We start from the raw sequence: 20,476 nt of genomic DNA, 5'->3' as shown, positions 1-20,476 counted from the left end.
GAGCTATAAATGCAATGGTCCCATGCCATTTGGGTCTCTTTTGCTTTGTTTATTCCAGATGCTTTTGGGATTCTGTTTAACCCAAAAGTTGTAAAATTTCTATACTCTAGGAGATTTCCTCAAGCTGTTTCCCAACCCACTTATATTTTCTTTACTCGCAATTTAAATATCAATATAAAAGAGTCATTTCCTCTTTAAATGGTTTTTTGAGTAGCAACAGGTTCTTCTTTCATAAATGCAAAATCATCTTCCCTCTCTAAAAAGCTTTATTTCTTCTTCTGCTCACTGCATCATCTCTCAATTTGGATTCTGCTCTTCTCTGAGATTATCTTTCACAATGAGGGTTTCCTCAGAGGTTAGGGACCCCCTAGCTGTTTATTCTTTTGTGTGACGTACCAGGATGCTCACTGATGTTTCTTTGTGTTTCGTGTGTGTGTGTGTGTGTGTGTGTTTGTCCGCGCGCACGCGTGCAGGCTCCTTGAGGGGGCGAGCCCTGCCACTTCACAGTAGCCTTAATACCAGACTTGAGTTTTGTTACCCAGGATAGGGTCCTTAACATTCTCAAGTCTCAGGGTTTGGGGAATATGGGGTTGGAATTCAGGTGTCCACCTTAAAATATCGCTCAGAACAGCCCTGTTTTGACCTAGTCTGATCCTCTCCTCCCTGTACGCAGACCCATATATTCGAGTTCTTTGTGCTACAAAATCAGGTATCACTTGTCTATTCTTTCCTTCTCATCCAATTCTGCTGGTGCTGCTCAGCAGCCTTCATCCCCTCTCCTATTTCCTGTCACTTCTTTGTGGTCATTTTAGTGGTGATTCAGGAGATGGTGGCCCTAAACATGCACTTTGTCAGATTTAACTGGATATCATTTGGTTAAATGTGTTCAGACCAAATATTGGGACCAAGTCCAAATAACACTAATATTCTTAACATAGATGCAGGGGGCCTTGGACCACAGATGGCAGGAATGGCATTGTGGGGGTTCCCTGGCCCATGCAGCAGGCTCAGAGTGGCTCCTGCTCTGTCACCACAGGGCCCAGAATCAGGCCCTTCTCCTTGCCTAGTAGACACACTTCCTTTCCCTCCCAACATTCCTGCTGCCAGAGATAAGTGGGGTTATGGCATTTAAAGGATTTCATCTTTGAGAAATTGCAGAACATGTTCTTAGGGGGAACAATTAAGGAAACAGTCAGTAAGTCATGAAGGCAAGAAGTTCTCCAGGGATCACAGCTCTCCCTGAAAGCCCAGGACCTGTGTCTGTGGGGAAGGGCTCAGGACCTGGATAGGCGCCAGAGGTGGAGACGCAGTGGCTGAGCACCAGACATCAAATGCAGGGGGGAAGGGGGGACAGGAGAACAGGAGGGATCACAGGTGGGCAGCTCTCATCTCCCTGTTTCCACAGTGATCAAAGGATGGTGGATGGAGAGGTGGTATGAGTGGAAACTGCAGGGCCCGTGGGCTCAGCTGATGGCCCGAGTGCAGTTCCCCAGGGTGGCTGAGGTCCCCAGCCAGGGGAGCCAGCAGAGGATGGGGCAGAACCTGGATTCTTGAGCAGGTGAGGAAATCCCCACTGCAGACCAGCATGGTGGCATCAGGGGAGCTCAGATGTACTACTGCATAGTTTGGCCCCAGGCTCAGGTATGCCTGCAGGAACATGAGGTCATGGGCAGTTCCTGGAAGCTCTCATTGGAAACAACAAGCAACCAAGAGAAAAGACGGCGAAGAACTATTTGGAAGAAGGGGGTATGACAAAGATGCTGGTCCATACAGAGTGCCAGGTTCCTTGGCTCCCCTGGCGTGAGCTGGGGTCCTGCCTGGCAGCGAGACCTACGGAGGCCTTGAGGCAAAGCGCTGAAAGGTGATGGCTTTGAGTCATGTGGGTCATGGGGCAGGGAGAGGTGCCACTTCACCCAAGATTCAACCATGGAGAATAAATCCACGGAAGGAATGGAGAGGGCTATAGAGCCCAGCACCTCACCTCTATTCCGAGCTGACATCTGGAGAGTGGCTGTAGAGGCTGGACCCTCCACAGGCAGGGGGTGTGGCCACGCCAATCTAAGCGAGGACCAGGGAGAGGCTGCTCTTCTCTGAGCAGCCCAGAAACAGTTCCAGAAAGAGACCAGGTGCAGTGGGGACATAGGTACAGGGACACTGGGCTACTTCTGGGGACATCTGTGACTATCATCACTGGGGGTGACCCTGGCATGGAGTGGGTGGGGACCAAGGATGCTGCTAACACTCCACAGTGTCCCCAGAGATGACCCAGCTCTAAAAGTCCACAGTGCCAAGGGGAGCCCCAACCCAGAGACAGAACCAGATCTCTACCTGAGCCTGCCAGCTATCTAACCCGAGACAGGGGTACTGAGACAATGCCAATGCCTCCCCTCCCAAGGAAAAAAACCCCTGGCACTTAGGGGAGCCAATGGATTCCAGGGACAGCTGGGCAGGTGCCGGCTGGGCCAAGGTAAGGGCACCAGGGCCAGAGAGAAAGGCGCAGCACTTCTCAGAAGGCTCAGGTAGAGGGCAGGGGCTTTAGGCTTTCAAATGTGGTGAGTCAAGGATCAGGCTTTTCAGAGAAAGGTTCCCCACCCCATGACTGGGGAAAAAAAAAAAAAAAAAAAAAAAGGAATCAGCCTCATTTTACATACTAAAGGCTTTAAAGAAAATTATATCCTTGGGAACACGACTTAATTTGTTATTCAGTCCCACTGTCTGAATATTACAGCTCCCCAGGTCGGCTGCGAGGGAGGGAGAGACAGGAGAAAAGAGTGCTCCAGAAAGGAACAGTGCGTGACAAAGGGGTTCTTGTAGCAAGAGGGGGTTATAGGGGCAAGAAGGGAACTCGGGGGATCCACTTCCTCTGTGCAGAGTTCTGGACAAGGCGAGTACTGGCCGGCTGGGGACCCTGAACTCAGGCAGGCTCTGTAACGGCCTCTAATCCCATTCCATTTCTGGCATGTGGCACCTGTTTATTGGCAATCCACTCTGTTGACCAATTAGCCTGAGCCACAATCAATTAGCCATTATATAAATGCCGAATCCGGCCTAGTTCAGTGAGAGCGCTCTGCTCAGGAAGATTGGGAGCTGCCACAGATGCGCCTTGCTGAGAAGTTGCTTTTCATGAAAAATAGTCAGGAGAGTCAGAAATCAAAAGGACAGACAACAAAGAGATCAGAAATGCAAGACTCACCTTCACGTGGGCTGTCAGGAACAGAAAGGAAAGCGTTCAGGAACATTCTCAAAGAGAGGGGCCACAGGGTGGGGAGACAGACATGAATGAGGCTGAGATTTGGGGATTCAAAGACAGACACATTCAAGATGAGAACAGTCCAGCTGGGGGGAAAGGTTCTGAACTGGGCTGAGGGCTCAGCCAGGATGGATTTATCAAAGGAGCTGCAAGGGTGTTTCTACGGGGTGGGTGGGGCCACCAAGGAGACATTGCCAGAGAAATGAAGTGGCTAAGTCACCCCACCCCTCGTTGCCAGGCCCTGAGGACACGTGGGCACAATCGGGTGGGATGGGACCAAGCCAGAAGTGGCCCAGAGGCTGCAGACAAAAAAGCCACCACTCAGGAAAGGGCAAGCAGCCCTCAGCCCCGGCCCTCAACAAGCCCAGGCCCAGGATGCCGCTGCCTGTTTTGCTTCAGTCCGAAGCTAAGAATGGCATTTATGTTTTCAAATGGTTCAAAAGTTAAAAGGATAGAGTCACGAGTCACTAACAACAGGGACATGTACTGAGAAATACGTTGTCAGGTGACGTCATCATCGTGCGGTGTCAGCGCACAAGCCCAGATGGCCACTCCGCAGCTGTGCGCAGCCTGCTCAGTCACCTGCAAGGCCCCGCTGGCTGAGATGCCACTCGGTGCACCTGACCGAGATGCTCTGTGGCACACGAACGTGACATGCACTTCCAGCGTCAGCATCCACAGCAGTCTTACTGGGACATCACGGGCCTTCGTTTATTGAAGGTTGCCGTCTGTGGCAGCTTTCTCGGAGCTTCTCACCTCCGTGGGAGGGCCCCTCCAGCCCTTTACAGGAGGGTGGCTGAGGCTGCCTGGTGCTGTCCTCTGCACTGCACCCAAGGGCCTTGGAGGACATACTGAATGTTCTTGACACACTGAAAAGGATTCTATTTGAACTCAGTCTATGAACACTCAGACCCCTGAAAGCCTGAATGTTTTCCAGAAAAGAGCAAACCAGAGTCACCCCTCCGAGGTGCCTCCTCGCTCCTGGCATGAAGTCATTTCCTCCTCTGCCACCCACATCCACGTCACCTAGCAGTCACTCTGCCCTCTCCTGCCCCAGTGGATGCAGGGCTGTGCCCACACTGTGGCAGAGGATAAGGGCAGATGCAGGGGCCAGACCTGCAGTGTGCAACACCCAGACTGGACGGATCACCCTTGCGATTGAGAGTCCACACAGCACCAAGTACCCAGAAGCTATACGACAAGTGAGTGCAGGTGCAAAAGGCTGTGTGCTTAAGTCCACGAAGAATGAGCACTGGGCCGGCCTGTGTCTCTGGCTCCCGACATGGGACACACCATCACTCAGAGCCAAGGAGGGACCCAAATAAGATCCTCTACAAGCTGGAGAGAGGGACAGCAAGGATCATCAGAGAGGCAATTGTGTGGCCCAAGGGCCGACATCCCAGGAACAGGTAGATGAAGAACTAGAGGGAAACTCAGCCTGCCAACAGACACCGACTGCTTTGCCTCAGAGGAAACAGGGAGACATGAAGGAGGAAGGAAAGAAGAAGGTAGAGGAAGGAGGACATGGAGGAGGGAGAGGAGTAGGGAGGAGAGAGGAGGTGGAGTATGGTTCGGGGACAGTTAGCAGCCACCTGCCAGTGGGGAGGGGCTGGGCGGAGTCCCTCTAGTCCCCGCCAGAGCCAATCATGGTGTGGCGGCTCCTTCCCACTCACCTCCGGAGGAGTTTGGCCTTGAGGGAGGCCCGGGAGGCGCTCCAAGTGCTCAACTCCGGGCTGCTCAGGGCTGTGGGCCGGGTGTGGTCAAGCACAGTGAGGTCCTTGCCTTGCTTCCATTGCTCGTAGCGCTCTGGCTGCAGGATGCGCACAAAGACGTCCATGGAGATCTTGACCATGTCCTTCCGGCATGTGCACTGTGAGGAGGCAGGAGAAAAACCCACTGAGCCGTGGGGGACTGGCCCCACACAAAGGGGGGAGCAGTCATTTTATCCCGTCCTAACACGGGGCTCTTCCTTTCTAGAACATCCTTCCTAAGACAGGAAATGGCATCTTCCGGGAGAAAGGTAAAAGGCAAGGCTGCAGAATGTCCTTTTCCAAGTGAGGCAGACCCCAAAATCAGAGTCTCTGGTCCACCCTAGTGGAATTAAAGTCACCATCGAGTGAGATGCTGCCCGAGACAGGAGGACCCCCTGGGTAAAGGAGCCTCAAGCAAGGGGCTGACATATGACAAGGCCAAGTTGACACAGGGGCCCTCTTGTGCCCTGACCCCACCTCCCAGAACCTCTCCTCTACATCACAGCACTGTGGTGGCACCCAGGGCAGAGCATCATCAAGGAGGAACCAAAGACATCCTGGGGAACCTCAACATTTCAGGGAGTTGGGGGCTGAGAACCCACACAAAGATTTGGAGGCCAGGTCCTGAGAACACGACTCCAGATGTCTAGAGCAGCTGTTGTCTACATCTTACAGTCCAGGCCCCAACCTGACAGTACATGTTTCGTGTGTGCATGTACGTCTGTATGTCCGCACGCGTGCAGGGAATGGGCATGGCTTTGTGCCAATAAAACCTTCTGGACATCAACAGATGAAAGGAAGGATTTGGCACAGGCTGGTGTTTGCTGGTTCCTGGTCTAGACTCCAGAGCATAAAGCCATCTCTGGAAGTAGGCGACCATCTTCCGGAAGAAGAGTTTCTGCAGGGATGCCTGAAACAGCGGGGAAGCTGACGGAGGGGTACATAGGATAGAGGGAGCCTCAGGGGCAGTCGGGAGTGGAATTTACACTTGTCTCCCCCTCTATGGGGCACAGTCCTTGCCTCCTTATGGGAGAAACGTACCGGGGACATGTGTACTGCAGCCCTTGCAGTTCATAGTCTGAACCCCACTCAGAACTTTCCTGGCTCCTCTCTGCCTCCCCATCAAATGTAAGATTTAGGAGCATGCCCTTCCAAAGCTGTAGCTTAAAATGAGTTTCCATTTTAAATGCACAGTTGTGCTCCTTTTACAACCACCTCACTGTGACCTCCACTTTCTCAATGGAAATGAAGGGGATGAAAGAACATTTCATGGAATGCAGTGCTTATGTTACTTTGCCCTGAGAAGCCCTTCCAAACTTCCCTCAATGTGCTCTGAAAACCTGGAAAAATTTCTAACCCCAATTCTGGGACTGTGGAAAATGTCCTCAGTAACGTCCCGCAGCGCCAGTAGCCCCCATCTGCCCCTTCCAAGTTGGATCCGGGAGCCGGACTTGGGGACAGGAAGAACCCGACTGCAACAAGCAGGAGGGAATATTTATGGCCAAGTGATTCCCAGTAAACTCAATTCATTTAATGAAAAATTGCACAGGAGAGAAAGGCTGGCGGTGTAATTTGGCTGCAGAGTGTCGGAACACAGATGGTGCCCGTGTTTCAGATTCCTGGCCGGGCTGAGGCCTCCCCAGCATCACCATCGACAGCAGCTTAAGGGATTTGTATTGAGCGCTTTGCAATTGCTTTTCCTTAAGTAATTAAAAAAAGCACCTGTGTGTGCCGGGGAGGGGACATGTGGACGCGCTCCACAGAGCACAGCGCCTGGTGGCCTGGAGCTGGCCCGCACCCTCTGCTGAGGCAGGCCCGAGGGCTGAACACCACTGGCCAAGACAAAGCTTCCGGGAACCCCGCACCCAACCTCTCCCTTTGGGTTCTGTCTGTGGTGGAATCTATGGTTGGTGAGGGGTAGAGATCTGGGGAGCATGGGTACCCGGAGAAAAGAGTGAGAAGGAGGCAAGGCTCACAGGTCCTGGCGGGGAGGAACGGCAGCCTCTTGGATGGAGGACATGCTAACCTCTCAGGACTGAATGTGCCAGACCCTAGCTGCTCCCACCACCGCGAGACACTAAGCTGTCTTCTGATTCAGGCCCCAGAGATGTCATACGGGGGCCCACAAGCAAGCAGTGAGCACCTCCCCCTGCAGGGGCTGTCCTGGAAAAGGGGCTGAAGGGATCAGAGGCCCACGGCCATGACAGAATCCTCATTGTGGGCAACGAGGCACAGAGCAACCTGTGCTATTTGTTTTCATTAAGGAGGCCCTGGATAATGTCCTCACCCTCCACAGCCTGTCAGGCCCCAAGCCTTCCGGGACAGGCGTCTATGGACGATCTGCTGGAGTCACTAAAGCTGATGGTTTCTGCTGCTCTCATTCTGGCAACTCAACTTAATGGTCCCCCATCAGTGTGCAAAAGAAATGAGTCTGTTCTCAAAGGGGGTTCGGCCATGTCATTAGTTTCTGATGGAGCAATTGGGCACAAATAGAGGGAGAGGTGTCTGGGTGGCCCCCCGAAGGCCTGAGCATGCCCCAGGGCCCTCTGTACTGTTGCCAGAACATAAAACACTCAGGCACCAGAGGGGCGGGGGCTCAGCTCTGAAAGCCAGAGAGGGATTAGGTAATCAGGACACCAATCCTCACTGGTCCTGCTCACATCAGCCAAAGACAGGGCAGCTGGTGATGCCATTAATGCTGAGTGGGGCTATCCAGGAAGATAAAGGAGTGAAGGCAAGAGGCAGGGACTTGCGGGAACACATTTCATGTGGCCTGGGTCCTACCACCAGCCGCTTCGGATGGTTGATACAAGGTGTATTGTCTGTGGGTTCCGACTCCAGGCTGGCCTGCCACGAGGTCAGCATCCCATCCACTTGTCCCCACCCCAAGATTCTGGGCCCAGGCTGTGGTCCTTCTGCTGTCCCCAGTGATGATGGTATGTGAGCAGAGTACAAAGGCCGGATTCGGACTGGGTGAACACACCTCTCAGACCCCAATACTCATGAGCAGAAACTCACTCCCTGAAGACATGAAGAGAGGCCAGTGTGCCCCAGGAGTCCTTCACAGGACTCCGCTGAGAAGCAGCCTGTGCCGGTGCCAGTTTAATTAATCACTGGAATGTGCTCATAGCGCTCCCCCAGCACTGCAAGAACAAGTGCTGTGTATGGAGGGGAGTTACAGCATGGACTGGCCACAACTGCCCTACTCAGTCCCTGGCAAGGCCAACAGCTTCTGAGGACAGAGACCACCAGCTGCCAGGGGAGAGATGCTGGAAATGAAGCAGCCCCACAAGCCCCAGCCAGACCCTTCACCTGGTCTGCCAGGGATGTTATCCAGGGAAGTGAGAAATGGAAACAAAGATGCATTCTGCTTGACTAAGGAGAGAAAAATGCAGCACAGTGGGGAAAACTAACCATACTCCTGAACAAAGAGGGCAGATCAAACAAATGACGGATCTGCACAAGGAAGCCAGGCTGCCTGGCCCCCATCGCCACTCACAGACATTCTTAGGATATATGTGTTCACTGAAGAAATACAAAATACGTGGTCAAGAAATAAGAGCAAAAATCTTTAGAAAAACCCAAAGAAATTCATCAAACACCAACCATGGCTTCACAATTGAAAAACAGTGAGATCAAACAAAAATTTCTACAGTGCTTACTTTTCTAAATCTCATTTTTGAGCAAGTATAACATTTAAGTCAGTGGTGGGCAAATCCAGCCTGCCACCTGTTTTTACAAATAAAGTTTTATTGGCACATGGTCTCACCCACATTGGTGCTGCACGGCAGCGTTGAACAGTCACAACGAAAGATAGAATGGCCTGCAAACCATAAAACATTCACTATCTGGTCCTTTCCAGAAAATTTGCCAAACCTTGATTTAAATCATAGAACAATTTTTGCAGGATAACTTGAGATCTAAGACCTCGGTGGAGAATTTCTCTTCCCATATGCAACTTTGGTGAAACGTGTGCGTGGTAACAGATGTGTTTTATGGACTAAAGTGTGTCTCCAAAATACTTATGTTGAAACTCTGACCCCCAATGTGATTCTATCTGGAGTCAGGGTGGTTATGAGGTGATTAAGGTTAAATGAGGTCATAAGGATGGGACCTAATTCCAACAGGGCTGCTGGCCCTATAAGAAGAGACATCAAATCTCTCCCTGTTGCCCATTCCCCCACCATGTGAAGTGAGAAGGTGGCTGTCTACAAATCTGTAAAGGTTTCTCTGCCAGGAGCCTGACCATGCAGGCACCCTGCTCTCAGACTGCCAGCCTCCAGAACCATGAGAAATACATGTCTGTTGTAAAAGCCACCCAATTTGGGGTACTTTGTTACAGCAGCCTGAGCTGATCAAGACAGGTGCCCATGTGGAAACCTACTGCCCTATTTTTACTGAGCACAACAGGCCACACACTCCCCACCACCTGCTTCCAGAACTCGATCCTCACCAGGTGTCAGAAAGCACCGAGCACCTAGAGCAGGGAGGGCTGGCCTCGGCCCCCGTCTTCTCTGGGCCACCTGCCCTCCACCCCTGCAGCCACATCACGTTCACTCAGGGGGAACACATACCCCCAGAGCCCAGTGGGACTTCAGTGGGTCCTGGCCAGCTGCACTTTACCTATACCTGGGCCAGACCCCCCTTCAAAGGGACCCAGGGTCCTAACAGGAGCAGCCCCACAGTGTCTAGGGAACAAGAGGCCCTTTCTACCAGAGATGGTAGCTCCAAGCCCAAGCCCTAGACCTCCAACAGCCCATCCATGACTGCCCTCATGTTTTTTGTTAATGGACAGGGAGGGAGGTCCCTGAAATGACAGCTCAGGGGTCTGGATCTGGGTCACAGAGTTTAGTGAGAAGTACCACACCAGGGCTGAAGGTAGAAGGCAGGAAACAGCTGTGGAGGAGGGCTCTCTTTAACTCTCTTTTGGGGAGGCAGGGTGGGTGCTGGTCCTTTGATGGATCACCCCTGATCCGCTACACCTACTAGCAGTAACACTCTGCCTGCAGCTAAGGTGAGATCTGAGTTACAGAGGCTTTCCCAACAAATTCCCTCACTCATAGGGCCATAGGGTCCCGCACACAGTAGGAACTCCTGCCACTTCAAACTCCTTGCCCCACAGCAGGAACAGACTTTAAGGACCTTCAATTTCCCAAGGTTTTGGATGTCTTTAAAAAAAAAAAAAAGGCACTGTTCTTAGGTTAGATTCTACAATTGAGGCAATAAAAACCCAGAGCGAAATGGTTTCAAACATTAAGCTCAAAGAGCCCCAAGTCCCGAGCTAAACTATTACAAGCTCGGAGCTAACAAGGCTGAAGTGATGCAGTTTCACACACATCGGGCCTGCCCTGAGCAGCCTGCAGGGAAATCAAAGAGAAATAGATATGTGTGGAACATAAAGGGTCACATCTACTTGAGGCCCACCCAAGCCCTCTTCTTGGTTGCCAGGAACGAACGCCTACTGTGTGTCTTCTTGCCCCACACTTCCAGATAACTGCCTCCTCACTCACCCTGAACTAGGCCCCGTGGACTCACCAGGGCCTCCCAGGACCCCCAGGTGTGGAGGTGGGAGGGCAGCGAGGGAAGTGGGGAGGAGGTGGGAGAGGGCAGGGAGGGGACAGGGAGGGGACAGGGAGGCTATGTAGCCAGAGCCTCATAGGTTAGAACCCCAGTCACTAAGGATTCACAACATTTCTCACACAGGGTGCCCCCCCCCCAACATGGAGCCTCCTGGAATGAGTTTATGTCACCTCCAGTGAATGGATCTGTCCCATAAAAATGGCCCGGGTCTTGGGAGCGTGGCCAGAGGCTTGACATGACATGTACGCATCACTTCCAAATGACAGGTAAGAGTTATGACCATCAAGTTTAGGGGCCCTGGTCCTAATCTGCGTACCCAGCCGGGAGCACGGAGGCTGTCGCCCCGAGTTGTAAGACTGACACATCAAACAGCCCAACATTCATGCCTGGGTCTCCCAGGACCCTCTGCTAAGTTGAAGGAAAATGAGAAAACAGGGTAGAGAAGAGGTTTGCCTCTGGTTATTAGAGCAGAGGGCCTGAGCACAGACAAATAGGTTTCTTCTTTCCAGAGCATGAAAAAATGAAAATTGGAGTGTTGTCGGGCTGAGAGCTGGTGACCCGTGGAGGGCGGAGGGCAGGCTCGGGGGACCACGGCAGCCGACCAGCACCTGGCTCTGACTGCTTGGTGTTCCCACTGCACACGGTGGAGCCCTTCACCACTGATCACGGGCTGCTACCCGGTAATCCTGGGGCAGAATGAGGCCTGAGCTCGTGGGAGTGGGGGCCTGGGTCGAGACAGCAGGCTCCTCTGGGATTGGGCACAGAGCCGTGGCTCCGGGAAAGACGCCCGGGGCCTCTGAGGTACAGGGTCTGGGGGGAGCTGGGCCAACACAGGGGCGGGGATAACAGCACCCCTCCTTTACTGGCCCCATCCTTTCCAGCACCCCTTTGCCCACCTCTAAAGCCAGGACCCTCTCCCCCACTTTCTGGGGGCCGCCTAACTCCATGTTCCCTACTCAGCTCGGGCCTTGATCCTCGGGGATCACCTCAACCTGCTGTCCCCGCAAGGGGTCTGCAATGGCCCATCATGCCCTGTCCTTGAGCCACACCACATGCCTCACTGCCCAGCAGCCCAGCAGACTGCCGTGTGGTAGGCATGAGGCCAGTACAGCTGTGTGGACTGATCAGTTCACCTGTTTAAGGTGGGGGCTCAGGGCATGCATTCCAGTTCTCTCTCTCCTAAAGCCCCACTAAAAAGCACAGGAAAGGGACTTATTTAAAAAAAAAAAAAAAAAAGCACAGTTATACAGATGGAAAGGCAAAAAAATGCAACAAGGTTGGAAATGAACAAGTGGCAGGGGAGGGGGCAGGGACTCAGGCCACTAAAGAAGCTGAATCCCAGGAAGAAACCCACCACAGTAGTGTACATGCCACAGTCTCAGGATATGTGGGAAGTGCTAAAGTATGGAGGTTGACGAGGGCTGTCGTAGGATATGATCCCTACATCCCGGCAGCTGCTCATCCTACCTAGCAGGTATCTGCAGGCACCTGGACTGGGGATGCCAGGCCTGGTGGAGGATGTAGTGCTATCCCCTGGGCCATCTCCACTGATGCCAGGCTGAAACCCGGCTGCAGGCTCCAGCTGCCCTCCTCATGCGAGCCCAGGATCTCCCAGAGGCAAGACACTGAGAAACTCTGCCCTGAACAGTATAGCCCACCCATGGGAAGAGTCCTAACACACGGTTTATAATCCCCCATAAACCCCAAATCACCGATTACAAAGCTCCAAATGAAAAATCACCTGCACACAGAGCTGCCACCAGTCCCACAGGCCCCAGCTGTAATCCTCACCGCCAAGAGTCAGAGAACTGAGACCTTTCTGTGACTCGGGGGGATAAAAAGTACATGGGGAAAAATAAGTAGAAAAGAGAGGATGACTTCGAGAAGAATTAAAAATTATCATCGATAGCCTGAGAAATAAAAGATTTAATACTGATACGCCATTGTAAAACAAGAACAGAGCCTACAAAAAAGGAATATGCAGAAAACCAAAGGCAGAAATTTAAAACAACACATCAACTGAGAAGCCTAGTGGTGAAGTTAAGGAACTTCCTTAGAAAACAGATACAAGACAAAAGTAGGAAGTAAGGGGGGAGATTTAAAAACTAGAGAAGGAGATCTGCAAAATTCACCCAAGTGACAAATGTTTGAAATAGAAAAGACTGAGGAGTATGAAAATAGTTAAAGAACATGTCCCAGGAATCAGGAGTTTCCAGACTCAAAGGGCCTAAGAAGAGTCAAGGCTCAAATCATACTCACACCAACTATGTAATCAGAACACAGAGAGAAATTTGAGAAGCTTCTAGAAGGGAGACAAACATACAATAGCAAAGACCATCTGAAGAATCAGAAGAGCATCTGACTTCTTGCCAAAACACAGAATGAAGACCAGAGATGCGTAAGACATCAAAGTTCTGACAGAAAAGGATTTCCTACATATATTTATTTCTATAGCTATTGCACTGTTGACAAGCTGTCAGCGGCAACGTTTTCTGGGAGGGCTCCTCAACTTCTATGTTCAACCTTTGTACTGGGGGTGGAGGAAGGAGGGTGGAGTTCTGCCTTTGTTTTGTTCTCAAAATTTTACTGCTATGATCCTTTCTCAAGAAGCCCATGGGAGATGTCTCTCCAACATGAGGTCACCCTCCCCTCATATCCCATCACTTCCTAGAATGTTCCCAGCCACCAAGGATGCTGGAGTTTGTCCCATGCATCTGGGATCCCTCTGCAAGTATTTCTGCTAAATATACAGAAAGCAGCACCATCCCATCTCTCCAGCCCCCTCCCCTGGACACTCACCTGAGAGGCAAGAGGCCATGGAACTATTTCTCTAATTCTGAGTCTCTATGTCTGCTACTCTGTTCTCAATATCTGAGAAATCACCCTTTAAAAGCCATAATAATTCCCTGCAAAATGACTCAAATCTTAGCAAATGGTGTGTTCAGTAAAGTGTAATAGAAAAAATTAAAATCACACCTTCTTTTAACATTACTGCAAAAAGGAAAACCCCAGGCACCCAGCCACAGAAGGAGGTTTCATTGACCCTGCCTAGTACTCTAACAGCCCGTTTTCAGTGACCTCGGGGTCACCACAGCTCATAGTGGGGCTCCTCGGCCACCGAAGCCCTGTTCGCTCTTCAGCCCCAAGCCTGGGCCTGAGTGTTGTTCTGCAGGACTCTGGGGCCTGGCTTTCAGACAAGAAGGCCCCACGCCACTTTCAGGGACTGTGCACTCATCTCAGGCTAGGGCTGGGGGTGCTCCTCAAGGAGTAAACCTCCAAGTCTTCCTTAGAATTGAAAACACACACAACCCGCCATTCCCACTTCCTCATGTCTCCTCCAGGGCCCATCGCCACAGCATACAATACAGGTGTCCTTTTGTTTTAAAGCAATGGCTCTAGAGTCACTGTTTACACTTTGCCTTTTGCCCAGGACATATTTCAGGGAGCACTCTACAGGGGCACTTAGGGAACTGCCTCCTCTGCTTTCCTGCTTCTCTGGTGCCCTGGAGCTGGGAGCACCATTGCTTCCAATCTCTGACATATTTGAGAACTCCTTATGTATTAAAATTGCAGTAATTCTGGCTTTACTCACAATTAACTACACTACTTGTTTCCAGATGCAGGCAAAGGGCTTTTCTTTCCATTCCACTTTTTCATAGTGCACGTATTACTAGTCCACATTCGCTGTAACACGTATTCTGAAGAATCTCATTTCAAGGAAGCAGGAAACTAGAGTCTGGGGTGCCCCAGTGGGGGCCCAAAGCCAGCAGGGTCTGAGGGTCTCTAGAGATCCTGGCTTAAAGGAAGACCACGCTAGACCACCAGAAGTAAGACAGGGGAGGGAGGGAGGTCTCTAGGACCACTTCATGGGGTCCCTGTGCTGTACACTTAACCATCGGGACCTTTGATGATGTGTCCTGTGCATCAATAAGGTGTTTACCTCCCCTGAAAAAAACTCCCTGCACTCCTCAGGGCCCAGGCAGTCTGGAAAGGCATCCTGTCTTCGGGGCACAAGCTCTCCCCTTTCTGCCCTGGAGCACTGGGTAAGGGTCTGGGGGCCTAGGGGAATATACATACTCAATTTTGCATCAGTCAGGGGCCCTCAGACTCCTGAGGGCCACCCAGCCAAAAGAGAAGTCCTGCTCTGGGCTGAGGTGGGCCAGTAGCATCCTTGGCACATCCATGGCACAGCTGGGGTCCTCTAGCCCCAGCTGCTGCCCCAGAAACCCTTTCCTCCCAGTGGGGCTCAGCCAACCCTAACCAGCCTTCACTCCAACCTAGGCTGTGAGCACACACACTGAGGTGCACAGGGCCTGATGGATGGTCACCCAGTAAAGGCATCAGAGCAGGCCACATGACAACTCCAAGACTGCCACACGCCATTACAGGGAGCCCAGCTCCTGCGCACATGCAGCCACCTTCTCCAGGTACCTCAGGTCACCAGACAGCCCTGAGGATGACTGATAAACTTGATACAAAGAGATATAAAGATGAGGCTGGCTGCCTCAGAGCCCTCAGGGTCTTATTTGCCAATTTCCCCCTGGTTTAACTATCACAGAGCTTTAATAAGAGGCCATCTCTTTTTAAAAGATTGGACAGACGTTAATAGCGCTTGCTCCTGTGAAACAGCTAAGCGGGAGAAAGAAGACGCAGCAACAGCCTAAAGAGAAAATTATTAAATGTGGTTCAATAAAATCATCAACCCAAATAGCATCTACCAGGGGACTCTCCCTCTCTTGTGGGAGGAGCAGCAGCGCCCACTCCTGGCCGTCTGCTCAGGAAACAGGTAGAACATGCAGGGCTGCACCAGGCCCAGCAGGCAGGCAGAAGGCCAGCAGCAAGGACAAATGTGTGGGTCGTGCCTGCCCTGCTATGCATGGGGACAGGGACAGGGTCCTTCAGGAGTAGCAAACCCCAGGCGGTGAGGGCCAGCCCCGGGTGGACCCGCCTTCCACTTACTGCTGCCCACAGGCAAGGAATCCACTCACTCCCCTCTGAGAACCGTGTGGCCCTGACCTTGATCCATGGACCCCGAGACTCTATGAACACACCCGTGACCAGGCTGCTGGCAACACCTCTATCGTCCTAGACGACTCCAAGAGGACCTCCCAAGATGATGCACTGGCCTGTGATCTGTGCCATCCCCAAGATCACCACCAGTCCACGCGGTTATTACAGAGCACTTACTGCTGTGACCAGGCGCCGAATGTTTCATCTCACTTCATTAAACCTACAGTTAAATGGCCATGTGTGGTCGGCGGCTTAGTGCTGGAGAGCACAGCCCTAGCACTGGTCCTTCTGCCTCTCTGATTCCTACATGGCCCCACTCTTTGATCCCACCCTGCTCAGACCCTCCCACCCCCACACGGGCACCACCCTAGACTGTCCCTCCTCTCCATCCCATGCCTGAGCTCAGAGCAGCCCCAACTCCTTTCTCTCCTGACCCTCGGGAACTCTGCACTTTCTGTCCCCTCACACTGAATGCTTATCCCCCACTGCTTTCCAAGAGTGTGGGGCTGAACAGTAGCCCCCAAATGCACATGCACCAGGAACCTCAGAATGGAACCTGATTAGGAAATACAGTCTTTGTGGAGCAAGGTGACCCTAAATCAAATGATATGGTGTCCTTACAAGAAGTGGGAAATTTGGGCCACAGGGCGATGCCGTAAGTTAACAGAGGCAGAGACTGGACTCATGCATCTACAGCCAGGGGACGCTAAGGATTGCTGGAAGAGGCAGCAAGGTTCTTCCCAGACCCTTTGGAAGGTTGGCTGTAATACCCTGATCTCAAACTCCTGGCCTCCAGACCAGGGAGGGCTCCAGTTTATGGTATTTTGTCATGGCGGCCCCAGGGTCATACACCACGGCCTTTTTGCAACTCCTCCTCCAAGAAGGACGCCTGGTACCAGGCTGACATGCCCAGCCCGCCCACCTTGCTCTGTTGTGTTTTCCCTGGGGTCGGAAGTCTTTCCAGTGTCCTTGTCTCTATTATAGTTTCCTCTGCACCCAGAGGAGCACATTCTGTCTCCCAGCAGCCGAGCAGATGCTGGATAGGGTGAATGACAAACACGCTTACAGAACAATCTGGGGGCAGTGCGCATGTACCAGGCATATCCCACAAAGTGTTAAACACCCAAAGACCAGGGTAGAAACCCAGCTAAAAGCCTGCATCTGCTCAGGATGCCTGGGCCCCCTGTTTCTGATGTAATTACCAGCGCTGCAGTGAGAGATGATGACAAACCAGTTCATTAGGAAATCCACTGGAAGCTCTCAGAAGCACTTCACAAACAAAACAATTAGGCATGGGGTTTCAGGAGCTGCCCTTGGTCCTGGACCCCGGGGCCTGTTCCCCACTGATCCCTACAGCCAGGCAGGCAAGGGCAAGGTCATGGGCCCTTGACCCCACATAATGCGGTTCCTGTACTTGGCCAGGCCTTCCAGGAGGTCAGACTCCAATGCCAACCTCCCACAGTTCTTTATAAAGAAAACCTTATCTGTGTGTGACTGACCAGCATCCTCCAGCACCACGTGGCCATATACCTGCCAAGTGCTGGTGCTGGGACCCCACTGGGACAGGCAGGTGGAGACAAGGAGCAGTCTGCACAGCATGCAAGGTCTAGAAGCTCCTGCCCCAGAGACTGCAGTGCCTGAGCTTTTCTAAACCCTCCCTCTAAGTGGGAAGCCTGGACATCCCTTCCTGTCACCCACAAGGTAACACCAGGCAAGGGACAGGAGCTGCAGGCAGAGGACAGAAGGTATTTGGCAGACAGGAGGTTGGGGCAGTGAGCTGAAAAGCCCTCAGGAGGTCAGGAAGCAGTCTCAGGGAACCACACATGGGTGCAGACCTCCTCAGGATGTGCTCAGAGCCTCCGCACTAGAATTACCAGGAGCTAGGAGAGCTAGGAGAGCTAGCAAGGAAGCAAGAGGGAGACTGCTATGTTCACTGAGGGGAGGGGGGCCACAATTACACTTGGATTCTTTGCGAAGGTTTCCTGCCAAGACGAAATCGAAGCTGTCACCAGCTGAGCTGTGCTGGAGGAGCCAGCATGTGGTGGAGAAGGGATCGCCTTCAGATCAGGGCGCTTGGGCCTGGGTGGCTCCTCTGCTTCTCCCCAGCCACAACAGTGGAACGGGAAGGGTAAAAAGTGAAGTGTGGGCCCCACTGGCCCCCATCTCAAGTCCCAAGGGCCGGGTCAGGACAGCAGGCCTCTGTGACCTCTGAACCCCAGGACTGGCAGGAAGTCGCTTCTCAGGGAGCCCACTGAGTGCTCGAATCCTTCAAGGCTCCCGTGGGGAGCCTGGAACACAAACATCTGGTCTGACATGAAGGAACTGTCTCCCTCTCGCCTACGAGGCAGCGCCTCTAGACCCATCCCCCAGCGTTCGCTGTGGAGATGACACTGTCCCCAAGAGAGGTGAAAACTCACTCTTAGGAGGAGAAAAAGCCTAACTTTCTATATGTAAAACATAGACATACAGACAGAAAGGGCACGCAGACAGATGCATGGGCATCTAGGTACAGCTGACTGTCTAACAATGCAGGGATTGGAGGCACTGATCCTCTGAACCGTCAAAAATCTGTGCTTAACTTTTGGATTCCCAAAAGCTTAATTACACTTGTACTTTGGTATCAGCGAGTTCCACGTCCTGGGTTGCCTGAATCCCTGAACGTGGAGCCCACCAACAGAAAAATATCTGTATCCAGGTGGACCCACGCAATTCAAACCCATGTTGTTTAAGAGTCAACTGTACTCACATTTCATAAGGAGGTAATTAGGAAAACAAAGGTCCAAAGAATTCTGGGGTGGGAGTCCAATAACGGGAAAAAAGACTAAAAAACAGCCCCTAGATCTAGGTCAGGGATCCCCTCCCAGGCAGATCTATCCTTGGGGATGCGGTGAGATCTGGGGACATTGTGATTGTCACAACTGGAGTGATCTGGCATTGATTGGGTGGGGCCATAGATGCCGCCCAGTCCCCCATAGCACACAAGACAGCTCCCCGATCCCAGAGTGATGACCCAACCCCAATGTCAGCAGTACCAAGGGGAAGATACTGCCTGAGATTGGGTCTTCTAGAAAGGATCCTGCATATTTTAGATCAGATATGCCTGTGCTAGCTCACTGCTCTGGAAGCAGAATTTGATCCAAAACAAAACTGATCAGGGAAGCAGAGTGGTGATGAAAGTACCACCTGGCCCTTGGAGGCCAGCTCTGGAGTCCACCCAACAGTTTCAGCCCTGGCCTAGCAAGGCATTATGTCAGCTTCAACATCCTGAACTTTCACCTAGGAACCGGCTTCAAGTCACCCCTAGGGAGAGAAAGCTCCAGGAGAAGGCGCTCTTTCACATGGTGATCTGCCGCGACACTGCAAACCTGGCTGTCCAGCCCAGTAAGTCAGAGGGTTAGTAAGGCATGGGAGTGTAGGCAGGTGGGCCCAGCACCTCAGATCCCAGCTGGTCAGGGTGGGTTCAGAGAGCTGCAGGATTGGGGCCCTGTGGCCACTTCCATCCTCACCCACCCACCTTCCGCCACTTCCCCTGCGGGTCTGGTTTAATTGTCTTTATAGAACGAAAGGCATCCATGTTCTCTGAGGCAGTGGAAACAATTTAGTTCCCATTTATAGTAATTAAAGTTCAATGTACCCCAGGTTGGGGTTTCAGGATAAGTCCTCTAACCCCCGGGCCTCCCCGGTGGCACGGCAGGTTAAGCCCAGTGCTGTGAAGCTGTCTGCAGTCTCTGCAGCATGGGTTCAATTCCCGGCCAGCCAGGGCGAGACCCACATGGCACGGCAGACCTCTCCCGTCTCTCCCGCTGCTCCCCTCAGCGGTGTCTTCAGTCCATCTGCCTCTTCTGCTCCCCACTCTGTCTCTAGTGAATCCTCTCACCCTCCCACACCTGTGGCCTGTACCCCAGTTCTTATATAAATAAAAATAAATCTTTAAAAAAAAAAAAAAAGAGCATGCTTCTTTTAAAAAAAAGTCCCCCAACCCTGGATGTGGGCGTGATGGACCACGGGGTGCTACCCTGAGAAGTGATGCATCTGGGGGTCCTTTTCGTGGCTGCCATACTCAGCAGAAGCCTCCCCACTCCAATGCCTCTCCAGGGAGCTGATACTTCCCTGGGGAGACTGCGTGCTCAGCAGGCAGCACCAGACAGCTGGCAGAAAACCGACAGCACACCCGGCTCCTGGCCATGCCAACCTTGCCTTAAATCTCTCTTGCTCTGCTTCCTACACAGTCACCTCCTTTGCCTAATGGGGCAGCCAGGATGCCAGGACACCCTCAAGGGAGGGAAGAGGCCCTTGTCAGGCTTCACCCAGAACCACCCACTGAGAGAACAACCAGGGCTATGCTCAGCTAATCCAACGTGGCGTGCAGCCTTGTAGGACTAATTCGAGTTCAGACCTAAAAAGGCTGGTGCATGCACATTTTATTTTCCCCTAGTGACACTGAAGCATTCCTTTGATCTCCCCCGTTGATAATCCCACTGCAAAGTCTGCCCATCTGGGCATGTACCCCAGGGAATTCTCTTCTCCAAAATTGAGCAGCAGCCTCCGGAGAAGCCCAGCACTGGATACCCTTGGATGAGGCTTCTGGTTTAAGGATACTCTCACAGGCAGGAAGGGTGTCTCCTGGAACCCCCAACAGCACACATCTCCAAGTAGGGTGAGGGAGACAGAGGATGGTCAAGGCATTTCCCGTTCCTATGACCTTGGCAAAATAAATCACTTTACCTCCCTCTGGTCCTCGCAAGGTCACGAGGCTAGAGTCAGAGTGTGATGGAGGGCAGTGTAGTCTGTAAAGTCGGGGAGGGGGGAGAGCAGGGTGATGAGGAGAGGGAGAGAGGGAGAACGAGCTACTACTGAACTTGGGTGCATGTGGCCATGAGTGTGG

At 52.3% G+C, this 20,476-nt stretch overlaps 1 protein-coding gene across 3 annotated transcripts in view; it reads right to left on the bottom strand.

Annotated features, from left to right (window-relative positions):
- The window catches only part of KDM4B (lysine demethylase 4B), a gene marked incomplete at both ends in the record, with an annotated part of 94,402 nt that overhangs the window by 27,455 nt on the left and 46,471 nt on the right, over positions 1–20,476 (bottom strand). For all 3 annotated transcript variants that reach the window (XM_084251364.1, XM_084251365.1, XM_084251366.1), the window contains one exon: positions 4,924–5,120. In XM_084251364.1, the coding sequence (XP_084107490.1) occupies positions 4,924–5,120 (197 nt within the window). The remainder of the gene's footprint in view (positions 1–4,923; positions 5,121–20,476) is intronic.

This window comes from Talpa europaea, assembly GCF_964194135.1.
Source record: "Talpa europaea genome assembly, chromosome: 12".
In the NCBI taxonomy this organism is placed as follows: Eukaryota; Metazoa; Chordata; class Mammalia; order Eulipotyphla; family Talpidae; genus Talpa; species Talpa europaea.
Note: the sequence above shows the minus strand (reverse complement) of the source record. Positions and strands in the feature narration are given on the sequence as shown.